Source organism: Passer montanus, unplaced genomic scaffold, assembly GCF_014805655.1.
Source record: "Passer montanus isolate IOZ18808 unplaced genomic scaffold, ASM1480565v1 scaffold68, whole genome shotgun sequence".
Taxonomy (NCBI): Eukaryota; Metazoa; Chordata; class Aves; order Passeriformes; family Passeridae; genus Passer; species Passer montanus.
The window spans coordinates 1400445-1422870 of NW_024371926.1; the positions used below are offsets into that span (position 1 = coordinate 1400445).

The following is a 22426-nucleotide window of genomic DNA, read 5'->3' on the forward strand; positions in this document are numbered from 1 at the left end:
CTCTCCCCTCAGGGCGGCCCTGCTCCCCTCGGGGCGGCCTCGCTGTCCCGCTCGCCGCCCAAGGTGCAGCCCAGGCCGGCGCTGTGCCCCCTTGCTCGCGCGGCTCTGGTCCTCGTCCCGCTCTGCCTGCTCTCCTCGTGGGGACGGTTCCGGGGCTCAGCTCAGCCTTCGGGGGCTGTGCCGCCCGGGCGTGGTCCCGGGGCTCCCGCGGAGAGGGCGAGCTGTGGCGGCGGCAGTCCGGAGCGCAGCGCGGCCGCCCGTGAGCGGGGCCCGAGCGTCTCCGAGCGGCGGTGCCGCGCTGGTCGGGCGGAGCGGCGAGCTGCAACGGCCGGGGCCGAGCCCCGCGCGCCGGGCCCCGCGCGCCGCCCTCGCTCCCTCGGGGCGGCCTCGCTTTCCTCGGGGCGGCCAAGCTCCCTTCGGAGCGGCCTCGCTCCCCTCGGGGCGGCTTCACTCCCTTCAGGGCGGCCTCTCTCCCCTCGGGGCGGCCCTGCTCCCCTCAGGGCGGCCTCGCTCCCTCGGGGCGGCCCTGCTCCCCTCGGGGCGGCCTCGCTGTCCCGCTCGCCGCCCAAGGTGCAGCCCAGGCCGGCGCTGTGCCCCCTTGCTCGCGCGGCTCTGGTCCTCGTCCCGCTCTGCCTGCTCTCCTCGTGGGGACGGTTCCGGGGCTCAGCTCAGCCTTCGGGGGCTGTGCCGCCCGGGCGTGGTCCCGGGGCTCCCGCGGAGAGGGCGAGCTGTGGCGGCGGCAGTCCGGAGCGCAGCGCGGCCGCCCGTGAGCGGGGCCCGAGCGTCTCCGAGCGGCGGTGCCGCGCTGGTCGGGCGGAGCGGCGAGCTGGAGTTTTTCCTGTTTTCCATAGTAAGCCCTCTGGTTTGTGAAATTCAAAGTGTCTGATTAATAAATTTCAGTCGCTGCAGCTGGCTGAAATCACAGGAGAAAGTTGCAGCAAGCAGCAGCTGCAGAGGTGCCTACCCAAGAGGCTCTGAAGAGTGATACGTGGTGAAATCTTCACGTCGAAAGGAAAGTCTTTTGCCTTAGCCTGTTTAAAAAACCAGAAACACTTATACCTGTTTATTTTTCTGAAACGCTGACAGATAAAATCTATTTATTGTAGAAATAAAAAAAAAAATTAAAAAAACAACCAAATTATACACATTGCACATATGTTGGGGAATTTTCACGCTTTTTCTCCATGCTCTTCTGCAATGTTTATATTTTTCAGTAGTTACTCTTCATTTGGGAAGGTGCTGTGATTAAACAGAATGTTTGACTCATGTCCAGACATTAAAAAGTTAATAAAATTCCTCTCACAGCAGAAAAATTCTTTTTTAACTTGTTTTGAATAACAAAAATACAAATGCCACATCCCACACATGAACATCCAAATGCTAACTTTCTATTAGTTAGACAGCAGGAACAGAGTGCATTAAATATGAGGCTTTTTATTATGGAGAGATAAAATGCAAAATAAGCATTAGCAGTTATTGCCCACAGAATTTTACGCATCAAGAAATGCAAAAATCAAAGCCACAGCAGCAGCATTAATGCCTAAGTCACATTATACAGTTATGTATCTTCTAGTATATTATACAATCTTAAACTTTACAGTGTAAACACAATTATGTAGGGCTGTTTTTATGTTACACACAAGTGGAAAGGATACTTGCTGGAGAGAAATCTATAGTGAATAGTTTTAATTGTTCTTGTGTGTATTTCTTACATGGACAGTACCAAATTAATGTTGCTGCTACAAGCAAAAGAGCCTTTTAGGTTTTGTGGCTCCTTTTTTGCTAGTATTGTCCAGTTTTCAGTCAATCTGAAACACGGCTGGCTGGTAAGCATAATGACAGTGCACTTGAGGAATTTAATTGTGCTGTGACATCATTATGCTATATCTCACAAATTATTTTTTCAGTACTTGAACAGTATGTGAAATCTGCTAGTAAAAAATACACACAAAAATACTAATGCATTTCAGCTGTGACCACCTCACCAAGTACTTACAGTGTTTCAGTGCTGTGCAACTCAAATAAATGTATTTCATACACAGAAAGCTTGATTACAAATGTACCATAGTATTTTGTTCCTCTTTGCCTCCTTTATTATTTCAAGATATTTCATGAAACTTCCTTTACACCATATGGACCTGAACAGTGAGTGGATAAATGTCCTCATGTTTTGTTATCCCCATAAAAGCATAAATACAAATGCTCCTCCTAAACAGGTAGAAGCTTTGTTTGATTTAAAAGTTTATCAGAATTCGGGGGAGAGACAAACAGAAAAGGAGTAGTTTTACTGTTTGATAAAACTTTTATGTCTTTTGACATTCTAACTGAAATCAGAAGGTACTACCATACTTGTTTTCTGATTTTGCTATCTTATTAGTGTTATGAATAATGTCAAAAGTAAAGCTCACAACATGTCTGTAATTTATGATGTTTTAAAAAATTAGTGGTGTATTGAAAAAACTCACTTTGATCTTTCTGCTGAGGAAGTCAGTGGAAATACACTGACAAAAAAAAGTGTACCATGAAGCCAACAAATTTTAGTGACCTGTTTTGTAAATGCTTTTTCTCTTTGTATTTACAACAATTTGAATAAGTTTGATATTCTGCTTTCAGTTGGCCATCAAATGTCTGTTTGAATTCCTAAACTAATTAGGCAGAGACATGTTTACCAATATGTTCTTCTAAGAGCCTCTTTAGCCTAATTTGATTTACTGGTCTTTGTAAAAAATATCATTGGACTGTAAATTTTGTCATAAAATCAGCTGTGATTTTATGCCTGACTTTTTCCTAATATGTGGATAGAGAGGATGTATGTTTTCCTTTTTGCTGGAGTGTAGAAGTTTGTACACTGAGGTCTATGCCACATTTTCATTACAAAGGAAGTGAAGAGACCGTTTAAAAATTACTTAGCTACTCTTCAGAGTTTCACAACTTTTCTACCTATGTAAAGAGCTGGTTCAAGTTGAATTATTTAGCTGCACTTGCACATAGGTCTGGGTTATGTCTCTGTTCAGCAATTATCCCCGCACTGGTTAGTGCAGCTAATGAGTTAGTGCAGTTAATGAGCGCAGCTAATGAGTTAACTCACACTATATTTGAAGATCTGTGGGGGCACGCCTACTGCTGGCATTACTTGACAGTGACTGTTGCCTAGAGAGAGAGAAAAGCTTTGGACTACTCCAGTTTCTGCTTTGTGTAGATTCTGAGCTCACCACCCCCATGGAATCAGAAGTGTCTGGTCGGCTGGAATTTTTTCCTTCAGCATTGTTTTCATTACAAAGGAAGTGAAGAGACCATTTAAAAATTACTTAGCTACTCTTCAAAGAGTTCCACATCTTTTTCTACCTATGTAAAGAGCTGGTTCAAGTTGAATTATTTAGCTGCACTTGCACATAGGTCTGGGTTATGTCTCTGTTCAGCAATTATCCCCGCACTGGTTAGTGCAGCTAATGAGTTAGTGCAGTTAATGAGCGCAGCTAATGAGTTAACTCACACTATATTTGAAGATCTGTGGGGGCACGCCTACTGCTGGCATTACTTGACAGTGACTGTTGCCTAGAGAGAGAGAAAAGCTTTGGACTACTCCAGTTTCTGCTTTGTGTAGATTCTGAGCTCACCACCCCCATGGAATCAGAAGTGTCTGGTCGGCTGGAATTTTTTCCATCAGCATTGTAAGGAATTTGGGCTTTGTTTACACTGAAACTGCTTTGTCTTCTGTCACCGTTCTTTGGAAGAGGATTTGTTGGTGCTCCTGTGCTCTCAACCACTGCCTGTCGTCTAGAACTGGCACAAGGGAAAGTTGTACCAGCTTGCAATGAAGTTTGAGATGGCACCTCAGCAAAGCTTCTCAAGTACATGTTTGAGGTGGTATCTGCATTCTGAGTATCAACAAGAAAATGTTTCTGTTCAGTCTCTTCTTGTGCATCATGCCTCTCGGTCCAAAGCTCGCCAAGAAAGCCTTCATTATTGTTTGTGCTAGCATTTTGAGTCTGATTGTCCAAAGCATTTGTAGCTGGCCTCTTCTTTGGAGATTTATTTTCCTGATTGCAATGGGTGTAATTGCTGCTGCTTTCTGTATGGTTATTTTGCACAGACGGAAACATAGAAGGAGAATTTAAAACTGGGTAGAGCATAGTATCAGTTTGCTTTTCCATCAGAAAGGTATAACTGCTAAGAGCACAAGGAAGTGTTTTCTGAGGGGTGGTGGATATTCCCAAAGAAGAGTGGGGTATCACAGAGTATTTCTTAGATTTGTTTATGTAGAAATTCTCAGAGTCATCTTTGGTTTTATTCTGCTCACAGAGTCCCATTTTAATTTTTCGGAATCCTAAGTGGATAATTTCTAGAATATTTAAAAGCAATGATACAGTTGCTATTGATTGCATAAATAATATAAACACTGTCTTTTCTGTTGGTCTAGATACAAAGCAGTCAACTGTGTTTGGACATGGGTCTCTCTGGCATTTATAAAGGGGATCTAGGTGGAAACCATAAAGAAGATACTGCCCAATCATAAAGCCAACTTCCACTGCAGATCTTGTGAAAATATGTATCACATAAGTGCAGAGCAAAGAGCCTCTTAGGGGTGCTTTGTTCAGCTTCCTTTGATCCAGTTGCCGGAGCTCCCTCTCCAGTCTTTTACGATTTTCAGTCATTTCTAATTCAGTGCTTTCAAGTTCCACCCTCACCAGAGCTTTCTTTTTTTGCCTTTCTTTTTCCAAGGCTCTTAGTCTGTATAAGGCATGACCCATATACACCAAGGAAGGGGAAGACACAAATATAACTTGCAAGACCCAGTATCTTATGAGAGAGATGGGAAAGGCCTCATCATAGCACACATTTCTGCAACCAGGCTGCTCAGTATTGCATATGAATTCTGATTGTTCATCATTCCAAACATCCTCGGTTGCCACTCCAAGAACAAGCATTCGAAATATGAAGAGGATCGTTAGCCAAATCTTTCCAATAATAGTGGAATGAATGTGGACCTCCTCTAAAATGCCTCCAAGGAAATTCCAGTCTCCCATGGTTATTCTGCCATATTAACACTAAAATGTATGAGAGAAACAAGTATCAAACATTGTAAAACTTGCATTCCTTCCTTAATATATTATGAAAAACACAACACTGGGAAAACGATCATTATCTCACATTGTAACCATAGGAACATGACCAACTGCTCATTGATAATTAGGCATTATTTTCTTTCACCTGTGAGATGGAGAACTGCATCATCTGCCTGTACCTGCTTTATTATTAACATCCTGATAAGCACATCACTACAAGATATTAAACACCCTCAGATCAGTGGAAACTAGAGTGCCTGACTGGTAGGATTTAAAGAGCATTTGAATATCATTTGTGATCCATTTGAATATCATCCAATAACAGTGTGAGAGCAGTACGTTTCTATTTAGGTCACTTATTGAGGTACAGGAATATTTGCTTGTCCTCTTTTTCGGATGTTCCAAGCCCCATGTCACAGCTGTAATTACAGCAGTTCAATTATTGTTTCACAGAGAAAATTGGTTATATAAAGGAGCTCAGGAGGGAATAAATCATCTCATGGAAATGTCAATATTAATTAAAAAGACATGTTTAAGCATATAATTTTGTGCAGAGATTTGATTTTTGTTTATGGATGCCAAAAATAAATACATAGAATTACTGTAATTGGTTCGCTTCCTCTCATCAATGATACCTGCATTTGAATAGTGAATAGAGTGCCTAAGTGTCAAGCATTACTATTTTTTGGCCACAACTCTTTGAAAAATAAATTATTTACACAAAAATTCCTTACCAGCATTTTCCTAAATGACTGTGATCTGAATACAGATAAACTGGTAATATATGTGTGTAATGGTACATCTCACCTTTCTTTCATATGTTTGTTTTTCCATTAACAGGATACTACATTGTGGTCTAAAATTCAAATTCTTTTTCAATATTTATGCTATTCTCTACATATACAATTGTAACACAATTTTTCTTATGTGTGGGGACAAGCAAAACACTTGTAGCTAAGCACCTTTTCATTGGATGTACAGCACAATTCAATAGAACAGTATCTTACTTTGGTATTTTTTAAGATAAAGGTGCTTTAGCACAGCATTTTCTCTTCAAATGGGATTAATCTTCACCCTGTAAAACAGGAGTGCTAACAAGTCAACAGAAGCTGGAATTTTATGGTTGCAATATTGATATCCATAGAGGAATCTTTACGTTAAGCCTTTTAAACATGAAAATACTTTTGCAAATCAGTATACAAATAGGAAAGTTAGACATTTTTTAAAGAGAAACAAGTTTAAAATAAATGATAAATTAAAAATAAAACATACCTTTCTTTGCAAAAATATGTAAAACTAAACATCTGCGACGTCCAATAAAAAATTACAACCCCTGCCATCTTCCATCTGTGTGAGTAAATTGACACATTATAAGCAGTTTATTTTGCTACAGTAGCAAATGGAGTGTGAGCTTTGCACATGGAATTTATATTTGCTGGTGCTGAAGGGAGGAGAAAATCGATCTATTGTTCAATCTACTCTGCTCCAAGCATAATTTAACTATGAACAGTAAAATATTCTCTTTTTTAAAAAGCTAGAAATAAAAAATCTACAACTTTAATTTCTTTGAGATTATCTTCTTTTTTGCCTCAATAGCACCTTTTAAGTTTTAGGAACAGTCTCAGCCTGGGAAAAACAGAATAAACCAGAACTATCAGACTGCATTTCAGTTTACGTATCTCCCTAGCAGCAGACATTCAGCTTGCCTGTGCAGAAGAAGGCAAATCTTCCCAGCACTGTCACTGTAAATTCCTGCAGTCTGTTCTCCTGCAGCAGCTTACATCAGCACACTCCTGATGTAAAAAACCAGTGGATGTACTTTTGGCCACTCCAAACTCACTCCCTCCTCATACACAGCATCTCTTATATTCTGTGATTCTGCACTTCTTATTTATTCTCCTGAGGCCATATTACTTGTCATACTGACATCATTAAAAGACTCCTGAACTTGACAATGATTTGACTCTATTTTCCCCATCCTTATAATTCAGTATTTCTTTTTGGTAGCAAATAATTATAATTCCTGTCTTAAATGACAGACATACTAAATATGTCATTCTTCTTGGTAGTGATACTTGTGTATTAAAAAAAACAAAACTGACTCTGTGACACAAGTTCCATTTTTAAATCAGACCTTAAGCTACCCATCTGCATTACCTCAGCAGGAAAAATAGGGAGAGCAGGCTGAAATATTTTCTGTTATATAAGAGTTATAAAAGAGTTACATATTTTCTGTTATAAAAGAGTGCACAAACTGTCTGATCTCAAAGAACATTTTAGGTACTGATAGGGAAATCCTTTCAAAAACTCTAAACATTAAAAATTATGGGCGGGGGGAGGGAAAAATACCTTATTTTACAAAAGCGAAAAAAAGAAATAAATACATCTATTTTGTGTACAGAAATGTTTTCTGGAGCCAGCATTAGCAGTGCAGTGGCCAAGGGCACAGCCTCATTAGGAATGCCTGGTATTAATGTGCAAGTCCACTGCTAGGACCAATATGAGTTAAGAAGCATATTAGCACTATAATGTTCTTTTAGGTGATCCTCATCAGCACTCTGCAGAAGTGTAGTTCTGATTCAAATGTCCTATAAAGGATAAATAAACTTCCTCTGCTGAGAACTCTAAAAGGCTAATCATTATCTTTTAATATTGGTGCTGAAGATCAGTCAATAGGTCATGTCCAATTTCACACTTGACAGCTTGCCTGAAAGTACTCAATCATTTTGGCAAGCTAGCAGTTTCCAGGCAGCCATCTCTGTGAAGTACTTAAAGCAGGTTTCTAAACATGTGTCTTCTACTGAGTGCTTCAAGTAGGGCTCTAAATATTTTTCTGTTATTAATAAAACCCTCTAAGTCTGCTGAAGTGGTCCACAGACACACACACAAAACCTCCAGCTCGTGCAGAGATGCTGAAGCTTTGTTTGAAAACCTGAAGTGTTTAGTGAGACTGAGCTGCCATGGCTGGAGATTTTCTTGCTCTGTAAAACCCAAATATTAAAAAAAATGAAAAAAAAAAATTTAAGGATCCACATTGTTCCAGGATGCATTATCCCTTTTAAAACGGTAAACAGTTAAATGACAACTTGATAACTCATGAGGGAAAATAAATTCAAATGCCAACAATAATTTTATAGTGTTGATACTGCTTTTTACCTTAGTAAAAGACACTTGCAACTCTATCTACATAAACTGTTTATAACACCTTCAGAATTTAGTAATTTAGTGTTGTAGGGTGAGGCTATTAATTTTTCTTCCAGGTCTAGAAGCTACCTCACTGGCTTTTTATTCACTGGAAAACATTCTCTACATTTTTATGACTATATCGATTTTTCTTAGCTTAGGGTCAAACATCACAGTAATCCTCCAATCATGGAAATAGTCTCTGAAGATCAAGGCCTTTTCATTTCTACACATCAATAATGTGCACTTTATGTGTACAATTGATTTTTATTTTCTGCTGTTATCTGTCTGACCCACAATGGACACTAGATAAATAGAGGCACAAACATCAGTGATGTGTCCTACACGTTTTCAGGCTAACATCAACTCACTCCCATACTTTTCTTTCAGTAGTGAAGGAAGACCACAAATGATAAACTGCAATAATGAGAAATTTGGAAAACTCTACTACTCCATGTTGTCTTTAGGATCACCAAATTCAGCAGTATTGTGTTTGAAGGCAGACCAGATATTACCATATGAAGACTGAAGCACATACTCTCCAAATTAGTTTATTTTCTGTGCTGCCTTACAGATTCACTTTTTATTGCTAAGATACACATGCAAATCAGTAGGTACCTTATAGATTCACTCTTTATTGCTAAGATACACATGCAAATCAGTAGGTGCACATTTATATTTTCACTTTCACAAGCAAAATTTCTGAAGATGCCTTGGCCTATATCAGAAAGTTTAAGGGGTTTTTTTTACAGTTTCTGTCTTTATCTTAGTTCACTGTTGATAGTTTTTAATTCATTTCTCTCTTAGTTACTTAGCTTTAAAAAATTGTATTTTCTGCATACTTTTATAAAGCTTGCTATTTTCCTCTCTTAATCCCCTGGCTGTAAAATTTTATTTATACATATATTGTAGTTTTCTGTGACAGCTTTTAGTTCCCTCTGATCTTGCTCCTCTTTACATTTTCAAGTTTCCATGTCTATTTTATTAGGCTTCCTCTCTATTTTTTTCCTTCTTTCCTGCCTGTTTGGTATCCATCTGCTGGGCTCAGGGTCAGTGTCTGTGGTTGGGGCAGGGGAAGGGAGATGGGCTTCACGTGGGAGCTGCAGCATCTAGGTTGTTCTTGTGAGGTGTGAAAGTGGCTGAGCCAAGGATGAGGATAGGGTGGAGGAAGGGATGGGTTGGGGCAGCAAATGTGCAGCCACTGAGGCCGGGGTGTACAAACCACAGCCTCTGGTCAGGAGGCTCCTCCTGCTGCTCCTCCAGCTGTTTCAGCTCCTGGGCTGTTTCAGCTCTTTGGGCAGGTGTGTTCTGGAGTTTAGAGCATGGAGCTGCCTGTCTGAGTAAGGCTTCAGGACAGTGAAGGTTCAGCAGCCTGTGCAGTAGAGAGTACACTTGTGACAGACACCCCCCAGGCAGGATCCTGGAGGGAACCCCCCTGCTGTGTGGCATCGACATCCCCAAAATAAATCCACCAGCCCTGCTGGTCTCAGGGGTCTTCATGGTCTCAGTGGGTCTCATGTTTTCCATCCCATGTGTCAGAGACTCCCACCAAGATCAGGCTGTCCTCCCATCCTAAATGCCACCCCCAAGTGGGTCAGAAACCTCCCTCAGATGGGGCAGAGATCCTCCCAAATGGGTAAGACACACCCCACACCCACCAACTGTATGGAGGGGAGCAGTGACATCCTGCAAATTGCGGGTGGGGGGACAGCCTGGTCCCCCCCAGTAAAGACACCAGCCCTGGCTTCCACACAGTCTTCATGGTCTTCGTGGGTCTCGTGATCTTCTGGGGTTGGGGAGACAGAGCCCCCACCTAGAACGGGGAAGAGAGTCCCCCAAAGGGGGCAAGACCCCCACAAAATGATGGGGCGTGAGAGGGACCCTGGATTGTCGCCCCAAATCGGTGCCACAAGGGAACAACCCAGGACCTGTGACCCTTCCTGACACCCCTCAGAGGACCCCGGCCCCGGGTGACCCCGCCACCTCCACCCATCCTCTGGGTCCCACGGGCCCCTCTGAAGCTCCGCCCTCTGCCTTGTCACCCGTCGCAACAGTGACAGCGTTGGCGTTTTGGTGGCGTTTCCCTCCGGGGCGGGGTTTCCTCGCCCAGGTCCCCCCAAAACGGTCCCCGCGCCCGCCCCGGCCCCATTTGCCCCCGGATCCCGCGGGGATGCGGCCCCAGAGAGGTATGAGGGGATAAGGGGGATGGGGGCGCGGGGGTGGGCGCTGTGTCGCGGGCCCTTTGAGACTCGCTTTGAGGGGACGCTGGCCTTTTAAGAGTGCTGGGGCAAGGTGCTGGCCCTTTAAAACACCGGGAGAGAGCGCTGGCCTTTTAAGACGCTCTTTTAGGGGACACTGGCCCTTTAAGAGCTGCTTTGGGAGTTACTGGCCCTTTAAGAGCTGCTTGTAGGAGACACTGGCCCTTTAAGTCTCGCTTTTAGGGGACGCTGGCCCTTTAAGAGAGCCAAGAGGGGTCTGCTGAGCCTTTAGGAGAGCTGGGGGGCAGGAGGGGGGACACTGGCCTTCAAGGAGCGGGGGGATTCCCGGGGGTTTCTCCCCGCGGGGGAGGAGGGGGTTCCCCGGGAGGAGGGCGGTGACGCCGGGGGCGGGTGGTGACGCATGGGAATCCCCGTGACGTCACCGCAGGGGGATTCCTGCCTCGCCGGGGGAGCGCCCAAGGGTTTGGGGGTCCCGGGGGGCGCGGGTATGACACGGCGGTTTGAGGGGTCTCGGGAGTTCAGAGGGGACCCCCGAGCAGGGTCTGGATGAGACACGGGGATCTGGGGGACGCCTGGGCGTTCGGCGGGGCTCTAGGAGTTTTCAGGGTTCCCCGGCATCCCGGGGACCCCCGAACCCTCCCTTGCACACCGCCAGGTCCCCCCCGCGCCGCTCCGCCCCAGACGGTGAAGCAGCTGCTGAAGGAGCTACGGCAGCAGAGGAGCCGGGAAGGGGCGAGATCCCCGGTGGGTGACCCCCTCTCCCACTGACACCTCCCGCGGGACACCCCCACTCTCCTCCCTGACCCCCTCGCTCTCCCCCCAGGTTTTGGCTCTGCCCTCCCCGCGCCCCTCGGATGGTGAGTGACCTCCGATTCCCCAGATCCCCCCACACCCCCTGTGCCCCTAAATATTCTCCATGCCCTGCCCCCCCCATCCCTACGTGCCCCCCAATCCTCCCTCTGTCCCTCAATTCCCCTCCTCAAACCTCCCCATGTCCCCCCATGGCCCGGTGTCCCCTCAGGCGCTCCCTGGCCCGCTGTCCCCGCTGTCCCCGCAGTGACGCCCAGCCTCTGTGCGGTCCCACATGTGTCACCCCACGGCAGCCCGGGGGGGGCCCATGGGGGAAGGGTCTCCGCTCCGAGGGGGTTTCAGGTGAGCTCTTGGAGGGGACAGGGGAGAAATGGGGCATGAACTGGGAGGTTAAGGGGGGGCAGTGTGGTAAATGGGGGTCAATGGGGGAAAATGAGAGGGCAGTGGGGGGAGAATGGGGGGGAATGGGAGGCAAAGGGAGGGAAATGGGGGGGAGAAAGGGGGCAGACAACTGGGAGGGGAATGGTGGGGCAATGCAGAGTTACATGGGAGTAATGGGATGGTTAAGGGAGGCAATGCGAGGGAATGAAGGAAACAATTGGGGCAGTGGAGGGGCAATGGGGGCAGCAGTGGGGGGAGATGATGTAGATGGGGGCAATGGGGTGGCAGCTGTGGGGGCAAGGGGAGGAAAAGGGAGGGGTCATTGGGGCAGGGGTAACTGGGACCAAGCCCCCCCTCCACCTTGACTGCTGCCCCCCCAAGGCCTCTGCCATCCCTGGCCCTGCCTGGCCCCATCCCGCAGTGCCGTGGGGAGAATTTGGGGCCTCCCTGCTGGGAAGGGAGATCCAAGACCCGTATCCTGAACCCCAGGACCTGGCAGCCGCCCGCGCCGCACTGGGGGGCCGAGACCCCCGGGAGCTGCTGCGGCAGGACGAGGAGGGGGACACGTGAGCAGGGGGGGCATGGGAGGGCACTGGGGGGTACAGGGGTGATAACGGGGTACGGAGGTCAAGGGGTCCATGATGGGTCAACGGGCTAAACTGGAGCAAATGGGCATCAATGGGGGGGCAATTTAGGGGGTCACTGGTGTGAAGGACAGTCAGTGGGGCCCATAGGAGTGCAATGGGAGGGCAGTGGGGTGAGTGGGGTCAGTGTGGTGTTCAGTGGGGGGCAATGGGATGAAGTGGGGTCTGTGGGTGAGATCAGTGTGGGGTGAGTGGGAGAGTCAATGTGGAGGTCAGCAGGGAGGCACTGGGGGGGTCACTGGGACAAGGCAGTGCTGGGAAGCCCCAGGGGCGGTTGTGAGGCACTGGGAGGAGCTCTGGGGTGACAAGTTCCTTTTGTGGGGTCTGTGTTGTGGGTGGAACGTGGGGGGCGGGTAGAGGGGCAAGGGGGTCCCCTGTAACCCTGCTCCACCCCCAGGCTGCTGCACGTGCTCTGTGCTGGGGGGCACTGGGCGCTCGCCCGGGCTGCGGCCGAGGCTCTGCGCGACCTGGGGGGACTGGAGGTGCGGGAGCACCTGGGCAAGGTGAGGGGGGACACGCCTGGGGGGCCTGAGAGGGCATCTGGAGGAGATCAGGATGCAGGAGCACCTAGGCAAGTTGGGGGGGTGGGGCAGGGGAAGCTAGAAGTACAGGAACACCTGGGAAAATTGAGGGCATTGGGGGTAATAAGGGGTAATAAGTAAAGAAGGGGTAATAAGTGGGTCTTATTGGGGCAATAAGGGGGTGGTGGGGGTAAAAAGACAATAACAGATCGGGGGTATTGGGGATGGGATAGTTAATTCTGGGATAATTAATCACAGAGTTCTCTTGCAATCTAATAACAGGGAGAGTGCTGGAGAATAAAGGGGTAATTAATACTGGGAGGTAATAACGGGTGATTAGTGATGGTATAATTAGAGTCAAATAAAGGGCAATGATGGGACAATTAATAACAAAAAAATAATGAGGTGATGATAAAGGAATGATAAGCGGGGACAGAGCAGTAGCAGAATACCAGGGTGATAATTTGAGGGTTCAGGGGTGCTTGATGCTCCCCAACCACTCCTGACTCTCCCAGATCCCACTGATCTTCCTTTTTCCCTGCAAGAGCCCCCAGACCCCCTTTACCCCCTAGACATCTAACTCCCCCCAGGAGTCACTCAAGTCCCCCCTGACCCCTCCATTTGGTGCCCCCAGACTCCCCTGCTGGTGGCAGCAGCAGCTGCAGCCCCGGAGATCGTGCGGGACCTGCTCGTCCTGGGCGCCAATCCCGATGCCGCTGACCACGGGGGCCGCACGGCCCTGCACCTGGCCGCAGCCTACGGGCACCCCGAAATCCTCCAGGTGAGACCCCAACCCCAGGAGGGCTGGGCAACCCTGGGGACCGCAAAACCCTCTCAAAGGGGACCCCAGAGTGGGTCCAAATGAACACAGTTGTTCTGGGAGACCAGGGAACCGGCCTGGGGACCTGGTATCCAGGGGGACCCCAAATCTTTCCTCTTGCCTTCCCAGGCCATGATGTCCTCGGGGGTTCCTGTCAACGTGGAGGCCAGAAATTTTGAGGGTCAGCAAATCTGGGGGAGGGGGCAAGGGTGGTGGAGGGACTTGGGGTGGGCCCCTGGTTTTGGGGTGGGGGTGATTCTTGGGGAGTCTTTGTTTGGGTGGGACTGGGGACAGTTCAGTTGGTGGGTCCCCAACGGGATGGGGACTTGGGGGGTCCCTGATTTGGGGTATCTCACAAGTCCCCCATTTCAGGGTGTCTTGGGAGAGTCCCACTTGAGGGGTATTCAATACAGAAGGGGTTTGGGGGTCCCTGGTTTGAAGGGGATACTGGGTATCCCCATGTTTTGGTAGCTCTTGGTGGGATTCCTCGTGGATGCATCACTGTTTTGGGAGGATGGGGGATGTCCAGTTTGGGGGTCCTGGTTGATGGTGGGAGGATCCCAGGAGGTATGTCTGTACTTTGAGAGGGTCCCTAGGAGGGTTCCCAATTCCAGGGGGGCTCTGTTTGGAGGAGAGGCCCTTCCTGACCCCTGTTGGTTCCCCCCCAGGCCAGACCCCTCTGCACTGCGCCGTCCTGGCCCACAACGCCTCGCTGCAGGGAGGGCACAGCCCCACGGGGGGCTCTGCAGGGGGGTCCCCCACTCCCCAGGACCGATTCCGCTGTGTTGAGCTGCTACTGCAGATGGGGGCAGACAGCAGCAGCCAGGTACAGACCCCCCAAGACCCCCAGGTACCCAATAACTCTCCAGGTGTCCCTCAGATCCCCTGGGTTCCCCGCACAGACCTCTGTGCCCCTCAGAGATTGCTGTCCCACCTCAAGGTCCCTGTGTGCTGGGCAGACATGAGCTCCTGGCCTTTGGGGTCCACTGGGGTACCTTGGGAGGGTTGGGGAGGGGCGTGAGACCCCCACAACACTTATGTGCCCCCCAAAGACCCCTGTATCTCCCTTCAGGGTCCCCATGGGCTGGATAGATCTGTGCTCCCAGGCACTGGGATTTCTTGGGGTCCTTTTGGGGAGGTTGAGGAGGTTGTGGGGGGGGGGTGGGACCTCCTGTGGGTCCCCCCCTGACCCCTATCTTGCCCCCAGGACACCAAAAGCAGCCTGACAGCTCTGCATCTGGCCGTGCGGGGAGGGAACCTTGCCCTGGCCCACCTACTGCTGCGCCAGCCTGGCATGGCCCCCCGCCTTGTCAACATGAAGGTTTGAGGGACTTGGGGGGCTGGGGGCAGCTCTGAGGGGCTCTGTGGGGGGCTCTGGGTTCCCCCAAGGGCTCTGTGGGGCACTTGGGGCTGGGGGACCTCTGTGGGGCTCTTGGGGCTGATTGGAGGGCTCTGGAGCTCTTTGGATTTCCTCCAGTGGCTTGAGGGCTTTGAAGGGGCTCGGGGAGGCTCAGAGGGATCAAAAGGGCACTGGGGGCTTTGGGGTGTCTGTGGAGAGTCTGGGAGGGCTGGAGGTGTTGCTATCAGACCTCAAGGGCTCTGAGGTACCTCTAGGGGGGCTGGAGGGTGATTTATGGGTACCCTGAGCCCCCTCATCCTGCAGGCCCACGGGAACACCCCCCTGCACATGGCAGCAGCGCTGCCCGGGACCCCCAGCCAGGAGCCCCTTGTGAGGCTGCTCCTGGCCTGGGGTGCCGACCCCAGCACCCGCAACCTGGAGCACGACCTGCCCCAGAGCCTGCTGCCCCCTGGGGCCCCCGGAGAGCAGGTGAGACCCCCAGCACCCTCACACCCAGCCCCATCCCCAGCACCCCACTGCACCCTAAACTTCCTGCTGAAGGGGGGAAATGCCCGGAATCGCTCCTGGAGCCCCAAAATCCCACAGTTTTCCTCAAAACCTTGCTGCTATGCCCGAATGTTCTGCTGCTTTACCCCCTCATTTCCACCACCCCGCAAACCGTGGGGTCCTGTCCCAGGACCTTTGGGTGACATCCCCATATTCTGGGGTAGAACCCCGTGTTTTGGGGACCTCCCTGAACCTGCCCTCCCCCACAGCTCCGCCTCCTCCTGAGGAGCCGCCGGGGGTCCCATCGCCCCCCCCCCACCGCCGAGTGACGTCAGAGGGGCGGGGTCTCCCCGGTAGCGGATGGGGGACACCCCCACATTGGGGGATCTCCCCATGTTAACTTTTCCTGATTTCAATGAAATTGCCCCCGAATTTCTGTGAAATGAGTCTGAACCACATTGGTTTGGTGGGGGGAGGAGCACGGAGGGGCACCAGCTCCCCCTTGCCCTCCCCCCCAGCCTCATTAATGGGGGCTGCTAATGAGGGGCATCTCCTCTAAATTGGGGGATTTGGGTGGAGTATGCCAAATTGGAGAGGAAACCCAAAAACTGAGAGAATTCTGGAATTAAATAAAAACTCTTAAAATCTGAGTCTGTTTTTTCCCAGTGCCCTCAGTCTCTCCTCAGTCACTCCCAGTGCATCCCAGTGACCACAGAAAAAGGAAGGGGTTCTGGAACAAAGGGCTTCAAATTGAGAAAACCTCCTTTTTTCTTATTTTGAGGATTAAGTCATCAAAAACACCCCTGTGACACTATTTTAAGGCTTTAAATTAAGGGGGTAAATGGTGGGAAATGTAAGGGGAAAAGAGCAGGAAACATAAGGGAGAAAGGGTGGGAAATGCAAGGGGAAGGAGGGTGATAACCATGGGGCACTTGGGGTGACTCCCAGAGGTGCCCCCAAATGCTCAGGTTTCCCTCTCCCTGGCTCTAGAGGAACTGGTGAGGGGAGCATCCCTCAGAACCATCAAACCCCTCACTGCACCCACTGAATCCCCTCACAGATCCCCCAATCCACCTTCAAACCCTCCCAATATCACCAAAACCATTTCAGCCAGCTCCAGCTGCTCTTTAGCACCCTCAAACCTCACCCAGCACCACTGAAAGGCCAATTGATGCCACCCAACCAATCCTTCCCAGCTCCCTCTACATCTGCTTTGACACCACTGAAACTCCTCCTGGCATCTCCAACACCATACCAGCACTTCACACAACTCCTCCTAGAGACAAAAAAATGGAACTTTCCTAATTAATTTTTCTACTTCATGGGGTTAATTAACTTTCAATTAATTATTTAATTAATAATAAGCAGTGTAATTTTCCACTTTAGCCAGCATAAAGTTTTTTTCACAGACTGCTATTGTAAGAACAGTTTGGGACAATTACTGAAATTTAAAGTTTTACTAAACCAACCTTGATATCCTTCAATGAACAAAGCCTGAGGGAGAGAAATGATGCTGAGAACTTCTTTTGCCAATTGACAGGGGTGATTTAAATGACACAGACACCAGTGGCAAGAATGGTCTTATTTTACTATGACTATTAAGGCAACACAAAAGTAAAATGATATATTCAATAAAACTACACACTTGGCTTTAGCAACAAAGAAAAAAAGCAAGGTAATGCACCTAATCATTACTACAGGGTGATTGAGAAAGATACCTCCAAAATTGCCATCCTCCAGAGTCTGCAGCCACTGGGGAGCCTCATTTCACAGTGAGGATCTGGAGAATCCTTCCCAGCTATTGGGAAAATCCTACATGGTCATCCACCCCTAGGTGAGGTCTCCAAATTCGCCCGAAACTGGGTCCAGCTTTTATAGGCCCAAACCAACAAGTCAAAGTGACTTGGTTATATTTTTGGCCCAGAAGCACCTGGATCTGATGGCACACTCCCTGACCAGCAGGGGCCAAGGTTTGGCCAGAGCCCAGGCCTTGGCTAGGAGGGTTTCCCCTAAAATATCTTACAAACAAACCTCTATTGATGTCAGTGGGGAAAATGTCTTAAAATGATACATTTCTGGCAGATTCACAAGGTTATGTGAAAGTTTCTAAAGCAGTGGGTTTGGTGTGAAAGAGCTGGCATAAGCATCTTGGTCATCTATTTTTAGCTAAATAATGGGGTGTGAACTGGGAGGTTAAAGGGGGGGCAGTGTGGTAAATAGGGGTCAATGGGTCAATTTAGCTATTATTTTAGCTAAATAATACTGATTGTGTTAGTCACACAATGCCCAGGGCTGATCTTGTAAGTCTGGCTGAGTCCTGCTGCTCAGGCCTAAGCACATCAGAACGGGTCAGCAGGAATGCAAAATCTACAGACTACAAGAACATGTTACAGAAACCAGAGATGAAGAAATAAAGACAATTCAGCATCTGTACTGAAACTCTCCCTATGACAAAATGTGATGCTAGGAATAGCTGAGGAAGAAAGTGCAAAACACCACTTTGTTTTAACAGGAGCAGTTTGCCAGACTGCTTCTGTCCTGACACGTTTTTCTGTGCAAGAAATAGACAGACATTTCAGACTCTGCACGACTGAAATTGTGTGATACAGTGGAGAACAAAAGTACATTGCCACCACTGTTATGTGCACAAGCTGCAAGGAAATGTAGCTGCCACTTGTTTCTGGTGTGAATTTAAGCTTGCAGATGGGAGGGAAGGTCAGTGAAATCTTTCTGTTCTGGTACATTTTCTCAGGATGAGAATGACATTTTGAAGGACATTTTCAACTTTGTATCTTCATTGTTGGACACCCTGATGCCTTAGGATTTCAGCTTTTATGTTTTTTTTTATATTTGTAATCCTTCAGTTCTTTAGTGTATAACTCCAAACTCCACACACAGTGGGAGCTGCTGCTCTCCCATTTTGGGCAGACACAACAATTCCTCTCCAGGCCTGGCAATCAAGGACACCTCACTGCCTCAGGCCCCAATAAATGTAAAAAAAAAAGTGAGTTGAGGGGAGCAAACTTGGGGTCAATGACTTCATTGGCTGAAGCTGTAATTGGAAGATGAACACCCAACATGCAAATGGCCCAAACTTAGAAAAGTGTGAAAACCTATGACCTGTCATCCATTCTGGGTGTAGCCCCTGGTGAGGCTTCATCTGCCCAAAATGTACCTGAAAGCCTTAAATAAATATATCTGATTTTATTATCTTAATTTTGTCTGGCCTCTGTTTTTAGGTAGCCCCAGTGATGCCTTGGAGGGGCTCCCTAGAACAGAGGCTAGACACAGTTAGGAGAATAAAGTGGGTTTTTATTAAAGGCCTTCAGTAGATACACCCTGGGCAGTCAAAAGCCTTCCAGAGGCTACACCCAAGAAAGACCATGGTCAGGAGTTTTTCAGGCAGATCTAAGTTTGGTCTATTTGCATATAAGGGGTTAATTACCTGTCCAATTACAGGTTCAGGTAATGAAGTCAGATACCCCCAGTTTGCTCCCCACTCCTCGATTCACTTTTGTTTATACTTTTTGGGGCCTGAGGCAGAGGGTGTCCTTGGTTCTCAGGACTGGAGGGATTGTTTTGTCACCGTGATATTTTCTGAAAAATCCCTTTGCCCAGGACTTCTCCTGGGATGTCCTTGGTTCTCAAGCCTGGAGATTGTTTTGTCACCGTGATATTTTCTGAAAAATCCCTTTGCCCAGGACTTCTCCTGGGAAGCTGAGAAGCCTCAGAAAAGAATGAAAACAATAATTATCTGATTGCTTTGGAATGTGGTCGGGAGGTTGCTTACCAAGAGGTGCATGTTTGATTGGTTCTGTGTGAACTGTGCTTTCTTAATGACCAATCACCACCATCAGTGTCAGACTCACTGAGGAGTCACGAGTTTTTATTACTCATTCTCGTTAAGCCTTCTGATGTATCCTTTTCTCATTCTTTAGCATAGTTTTAGTATAAAATTTCTTTTAAAATATAAAGTATATAATTTCATGATATGATATAATATGATATGATATAATACGATACAATATAATATATGATACGATATGATGTAACAATATAATGTAACAATATAATATAATATAATATAATGTAACAATATAATACAATATAATATAATATAATATAATATAATATAATATAATTAATATAATATGCCTTCTGAGAACATGGAGTCAGATTCATCTCTTACCTCATCCTGGAACCCTCACAAACACCACATTATTTTGTCTGACCAATATGTGAAGAGAGCTTACTACCACTCTATATGGAGTCCAGTGTTACACACTGATGCAGTACAGGATCTGAAAAATACAAAAAGATCAAGCTTGAACCAAAAGGAAACTCGAACCAAGGGCCGGCGCCATCTCTCTCGGGCGCACAGCGCCCCCTAGCGGCCGCCGCCCCCGCCGCCGCTCAACAGCTCCAGCAGGTGGCGCTGTGAGCCCAGCCAAGGCCCCTCAGGGCGGGACCGCCCGGGCCGGCCACGGCTCGAACGGAACCGCGGCGAGAACGGCAGTGCCGGGCACGGGAAACGGGGACAGCTCATACCTCTGCAGCCTCGGTCACAGTTACAAGATGCTTAAATAGCTTGAGTTATATCAATATAACCTGAATCACGGCGCTCGAACGAGCCCACAGCGAGCAAATGCAGGGCTGGGCAAGCAAGGCAATGACAGGCAAGGCAGGGCTGGGCAAACATGGCAATGCCAGGCACTGGAAACAGGGACAGCTCATACCTCTGTAACCTTGGTCAGCGTTACAAGATGCTTATATAGCTTGAGTTATACCAATACAACCTGAATAATGGCACTCAAATGGAACCCACGGTGAGCAAATGCAGAGCTGGGCAAGAACGGCAATGCCAGGCACTGGAGATGAGGCAGGGCTGGGCAAACATGGCAATGCCAGGCACTGGAGATGGGGACAGCTCATACCTCTGTAACCTTGGTCAGCGTTACAAGATGCTTATATAGCTTGAGTTATACCAATACAACCTGAATAATGGCACTCGAATGGAACCCACGGTGAGCAAATGCAGGGCTGGGCAAGCACAGCAATGCCAGGCACTGGAAATGGGGACAGCTCATACCTCTGTAACCTTGGTCACAGTTACAAGATGCTTATATAGCTTGAGTTATACCAATACAACCTGAATAATGGCACTCAAATGGAACCCACGGTGAGCAAATGCAGAGCTGGGCAAGAACGGCAATGCCAGGCACTGGAGATGGGGACAGCTCATATCTCTAAAACCTGGGTCAATGTTACAAGATGTTTATATAGCTTGAGTTACACCAATAGAACCTGAATAATGGTGCTTGAACAGAACGCACAGTGAGCAAATGCAGAGCTGGGCAAGCACAGCAATGCCAGGCACTGGAAATGGGGACAGCTCATACCTCTGTAACCTTGGTCACAGTTACAAGATGCTTATATAGCTTGAGTTATACCAATATAACCTGAATCATAACTTTCTACGCAATGTAATAGCTAGTATATGGTTAACTAGTTGCTTAATGCTTAAATAAAACAGAAACTCGCCAAGTGAATAATCTCAAAAATAGAGAAGTGTAACTATATCGGGAAGCAGCAGGATGTGCTAATGAGAAATTGGAAAATGTAAAGCCAATTAGCCACAAAATGGAGAATTTAAACTGGTTACAGCCAGCAAGACCAAGGAACACCATAACTGCACACGCTCCAAAGACAAAGAAGGAAGACCTTGAGCCTTCATCGAAGACCCCCAACACCACCTAAATTGGGAAAGCACAAGCTCAGTACAGAACTATTGCTTGCCTAGAACCTCATTGACTCGTCAAGCCATGCCTACACCTTTCTTTCCATGTCTGGCCAAACACTTCCATGCCATACCTTGTCTACCCCTCTTGATTTTTCTTACCCTTCTGTTGCTTTGCCTTTCCTTCCTGTAGAGAAATGACCCTGGCTGGATGCCAGGCTCCTACCAAAGCCTGTCTGTCACTCCCCTCCAGGAATGTGAAGTGGGGAGAAAATATATATTTCATTAATTGAGATAAGGACAGAGAGAGATCTGCTCCGATCCATGGGCCCAGCATCTCATGTCTCCAGACACACTGCAAATTCTCGGTAAAAGCTATTGACCATCCTCCCCGTGCCCGTGTCTGGGCAACAGCCTCTCCACGGCTGTCCTGGAGACACGAACGTTCAGCTGCCAACACCGCGCCGTTAACGGGAGATTAAAGTAACGACAACCTAAGTTAAAAAGCCGGCTCTGGCCGGTTCCGTTACCGTATTTCAAGTCCCCTCGCCCTGCAGTCAGTCACCTTTATCGCAGAGGGGCTGTCACTGCCGGGCCGCGCCGGAGCCCTCACGGCCCGGGGGGCGGGGCTTCAGCTGCCTCTCACGGCCCGGGGGCGGGGCTTCAGCTGCCTCTCACGGCCCGGGGGCTCACGGCCCGAGGGGCGGGGCTTCAGCTGCCTCTCACGGCCGGGGGCGGGGCTTCAGCTGCCGCTCACGACCCGGGGGGCGGGGCTGCAGCTCGCCCGCTCCCCGCCCCGCCCCTCGCGCGGGCGCGGCGACGCGTCACGTGCGCGTGCGTCACGTGCGGCCGTCCCTGGCGGATGAGGTCAGCGGCGGGTCACGTGAGCGGTGCCTACGCGCAGTGGGGCCGGGCGCAGATGGCGGACGCGGAGGCCGAGGCGGCGGCGCGGCCGGAGGTGCCGCGGGTGGTGCCGGCGCTCCGCGCTCGCCTCTGGCAGCTGCAGACGGAGCTGCGCGAGCAGGAGGTGTCGGAGGCCTCCTCCCGAGCCTACTGCCGGGGCTTCTGCCAGGTAGGAGCCGGGCGGGGCGGGCCGCGGCGCGGGATGGAGGCCGGCTGCGCGCAGCGAGGATGCGGCGGGGCAGGCACGGCTCGGCCCGGCGGGGCTGGCACGGCTCGGGGATCTTGAAAATACAAAA

The 22426-nt window shown here is 48.9% G+C and overlaps 3 protein-coding genes across 11 annotated transcripts in view; 2 read left to right on the plus strand and 1 right to left on the minus strand.

The window, feature by feature from the left end:
- Window positions 1–522: 522 nt before the first annotated feature.
- GJA9 (gap junction protein alpha 9) lies at window positions 523–21883 on the minus strand. 8 transcript variants are annotated; one of them, XM_039729223.1, is made up of 6 exons: window positions 21390–21856; window positions 19680–19791; window positions 6339–6413; window positions 3618–5048; window positions 3089–3212; window positions 523–1031 (listed from the first exon to the last, which is right to left on the minus strand). In XM_039729223.1, exons 4-5 carry the CDS (start codon window positions 5025–5027, stop codon window positions 3090–3092), a joined length of 1533 nt encoding a protein of 510 aa, XP_039585157.1. In that variant the 5' UTR covers window positions 5028–5048; window positions 6339–6413; window positions 19680–19791; window positions 21390–21856; the 3' UTR covers window positions 523–1031; window position 3089. The 8 variants fall into 8 exon arrangements, 7 of the variants coding, with proteins under 7 accessions (XP_039585157.1, XP_039585159.1, XP_039585160.1 ...); XM_039729225.1 differs by lacking the exon at window positions 523–1031 and having other exon boundaries at window positions 1314–3212; window positions 21758–21883; XM_039729226.1 differs by lacking the exons at window positions 523–1031; window positions 6339–6413 and having other exon boundaries at window positions 1314–3212; window positions 21758–21883.
- On the plus strand, window positions 10757–16749 carry NFKBID (NFKB inhibitor delta). Its single transcript, XM_039729229.1, has 11 exons — window positions 10757–11212; window positions 11292–11325; window positions 11490–11620; window positions 12041–12225; window positions 12701–12806; window positions 13459–13605; window positions 13774–13825; window positions 14313–14470; window positions 14852–14965; window positions 15308–15472; window positions 15760–16749. The coding sequence occupies exons 1-11, from the start codon at window positions 11015–11017 to the stop codon at window positions 15817–15819; spliced, it is 1350 nt and encodes a 449-aa protein (XP_039585163.1). The 5' UTR covers window positions 10757–11014; the 3' UTR covers window positions 15820–16749.
- A 151-nt stretch (window positions 21884–22034) lies between the features above and the next one.
- RLF (RLF zinc finger) overlaps window positions 22035–22426 on the plus strand; it is a 37439-nt gene continuing 37047 nt past the window's right edge. Inside the window, exon 1 of one of the 2 annotated variants that reach the window (XM_039729266.1) lies at window positions 22035–22299. In XM_039729266.1, the coding sequence (XP_039585200.1) occupies window positions 22090–22299 (210 nt within the window). In that variant the 5' untranslated portion in view covers window positions 22035–22089. The remainder of the gene's footprint in view (window positions 22300–22426) is intronic. The other variant, XM_039729270.1, reaches the window with a different exon arrangement.

What these genes read in the sequence shown, in the direction of transcription:
- GJA9 (XM_039729223.1), bottom strand. Translation starts at nt 5,027, where the DNA reads ATGGGAGACTGGAATTTCCTTGGAGGCATTTTAGAGGAGGTCCACATT. An exon ending in CTTCTGATTCCATGGGGGTG is followed by an intron (nt 3,213 to 3,617) that starts GTGAGCTCAGAA and finishes TCCATGGGGGTG; the next exon opens with GTGAGCTCAGAATCTACACA.
- NFKBID (XM_039729229.1), top strand. Translation starts at nt 11,015, where the DNA reads ATGAGACACGGGGATCTGGGGGACGCCTGGGCGTTCGGCGGGGCTCTA. An exon ending in GGAGGCCAGAAATTTTGAGG is followed by an intron (nt 13,826 to 14,312) that starts GTCAGCAAATCT and finishes GTTCCCCCCCAG; the next exon opens with GCCAGACCCCTCTGCACTGC. An exon ending in CTGGGGCCCCCGGAGAGCAG is followed by an intron (nt 15,473 to 15,759) that starts GTGAGACCCCCA and finishes CCTCCCCCACAG; the next exon opens with CTCCGCCTCCTCCTGAGGAG.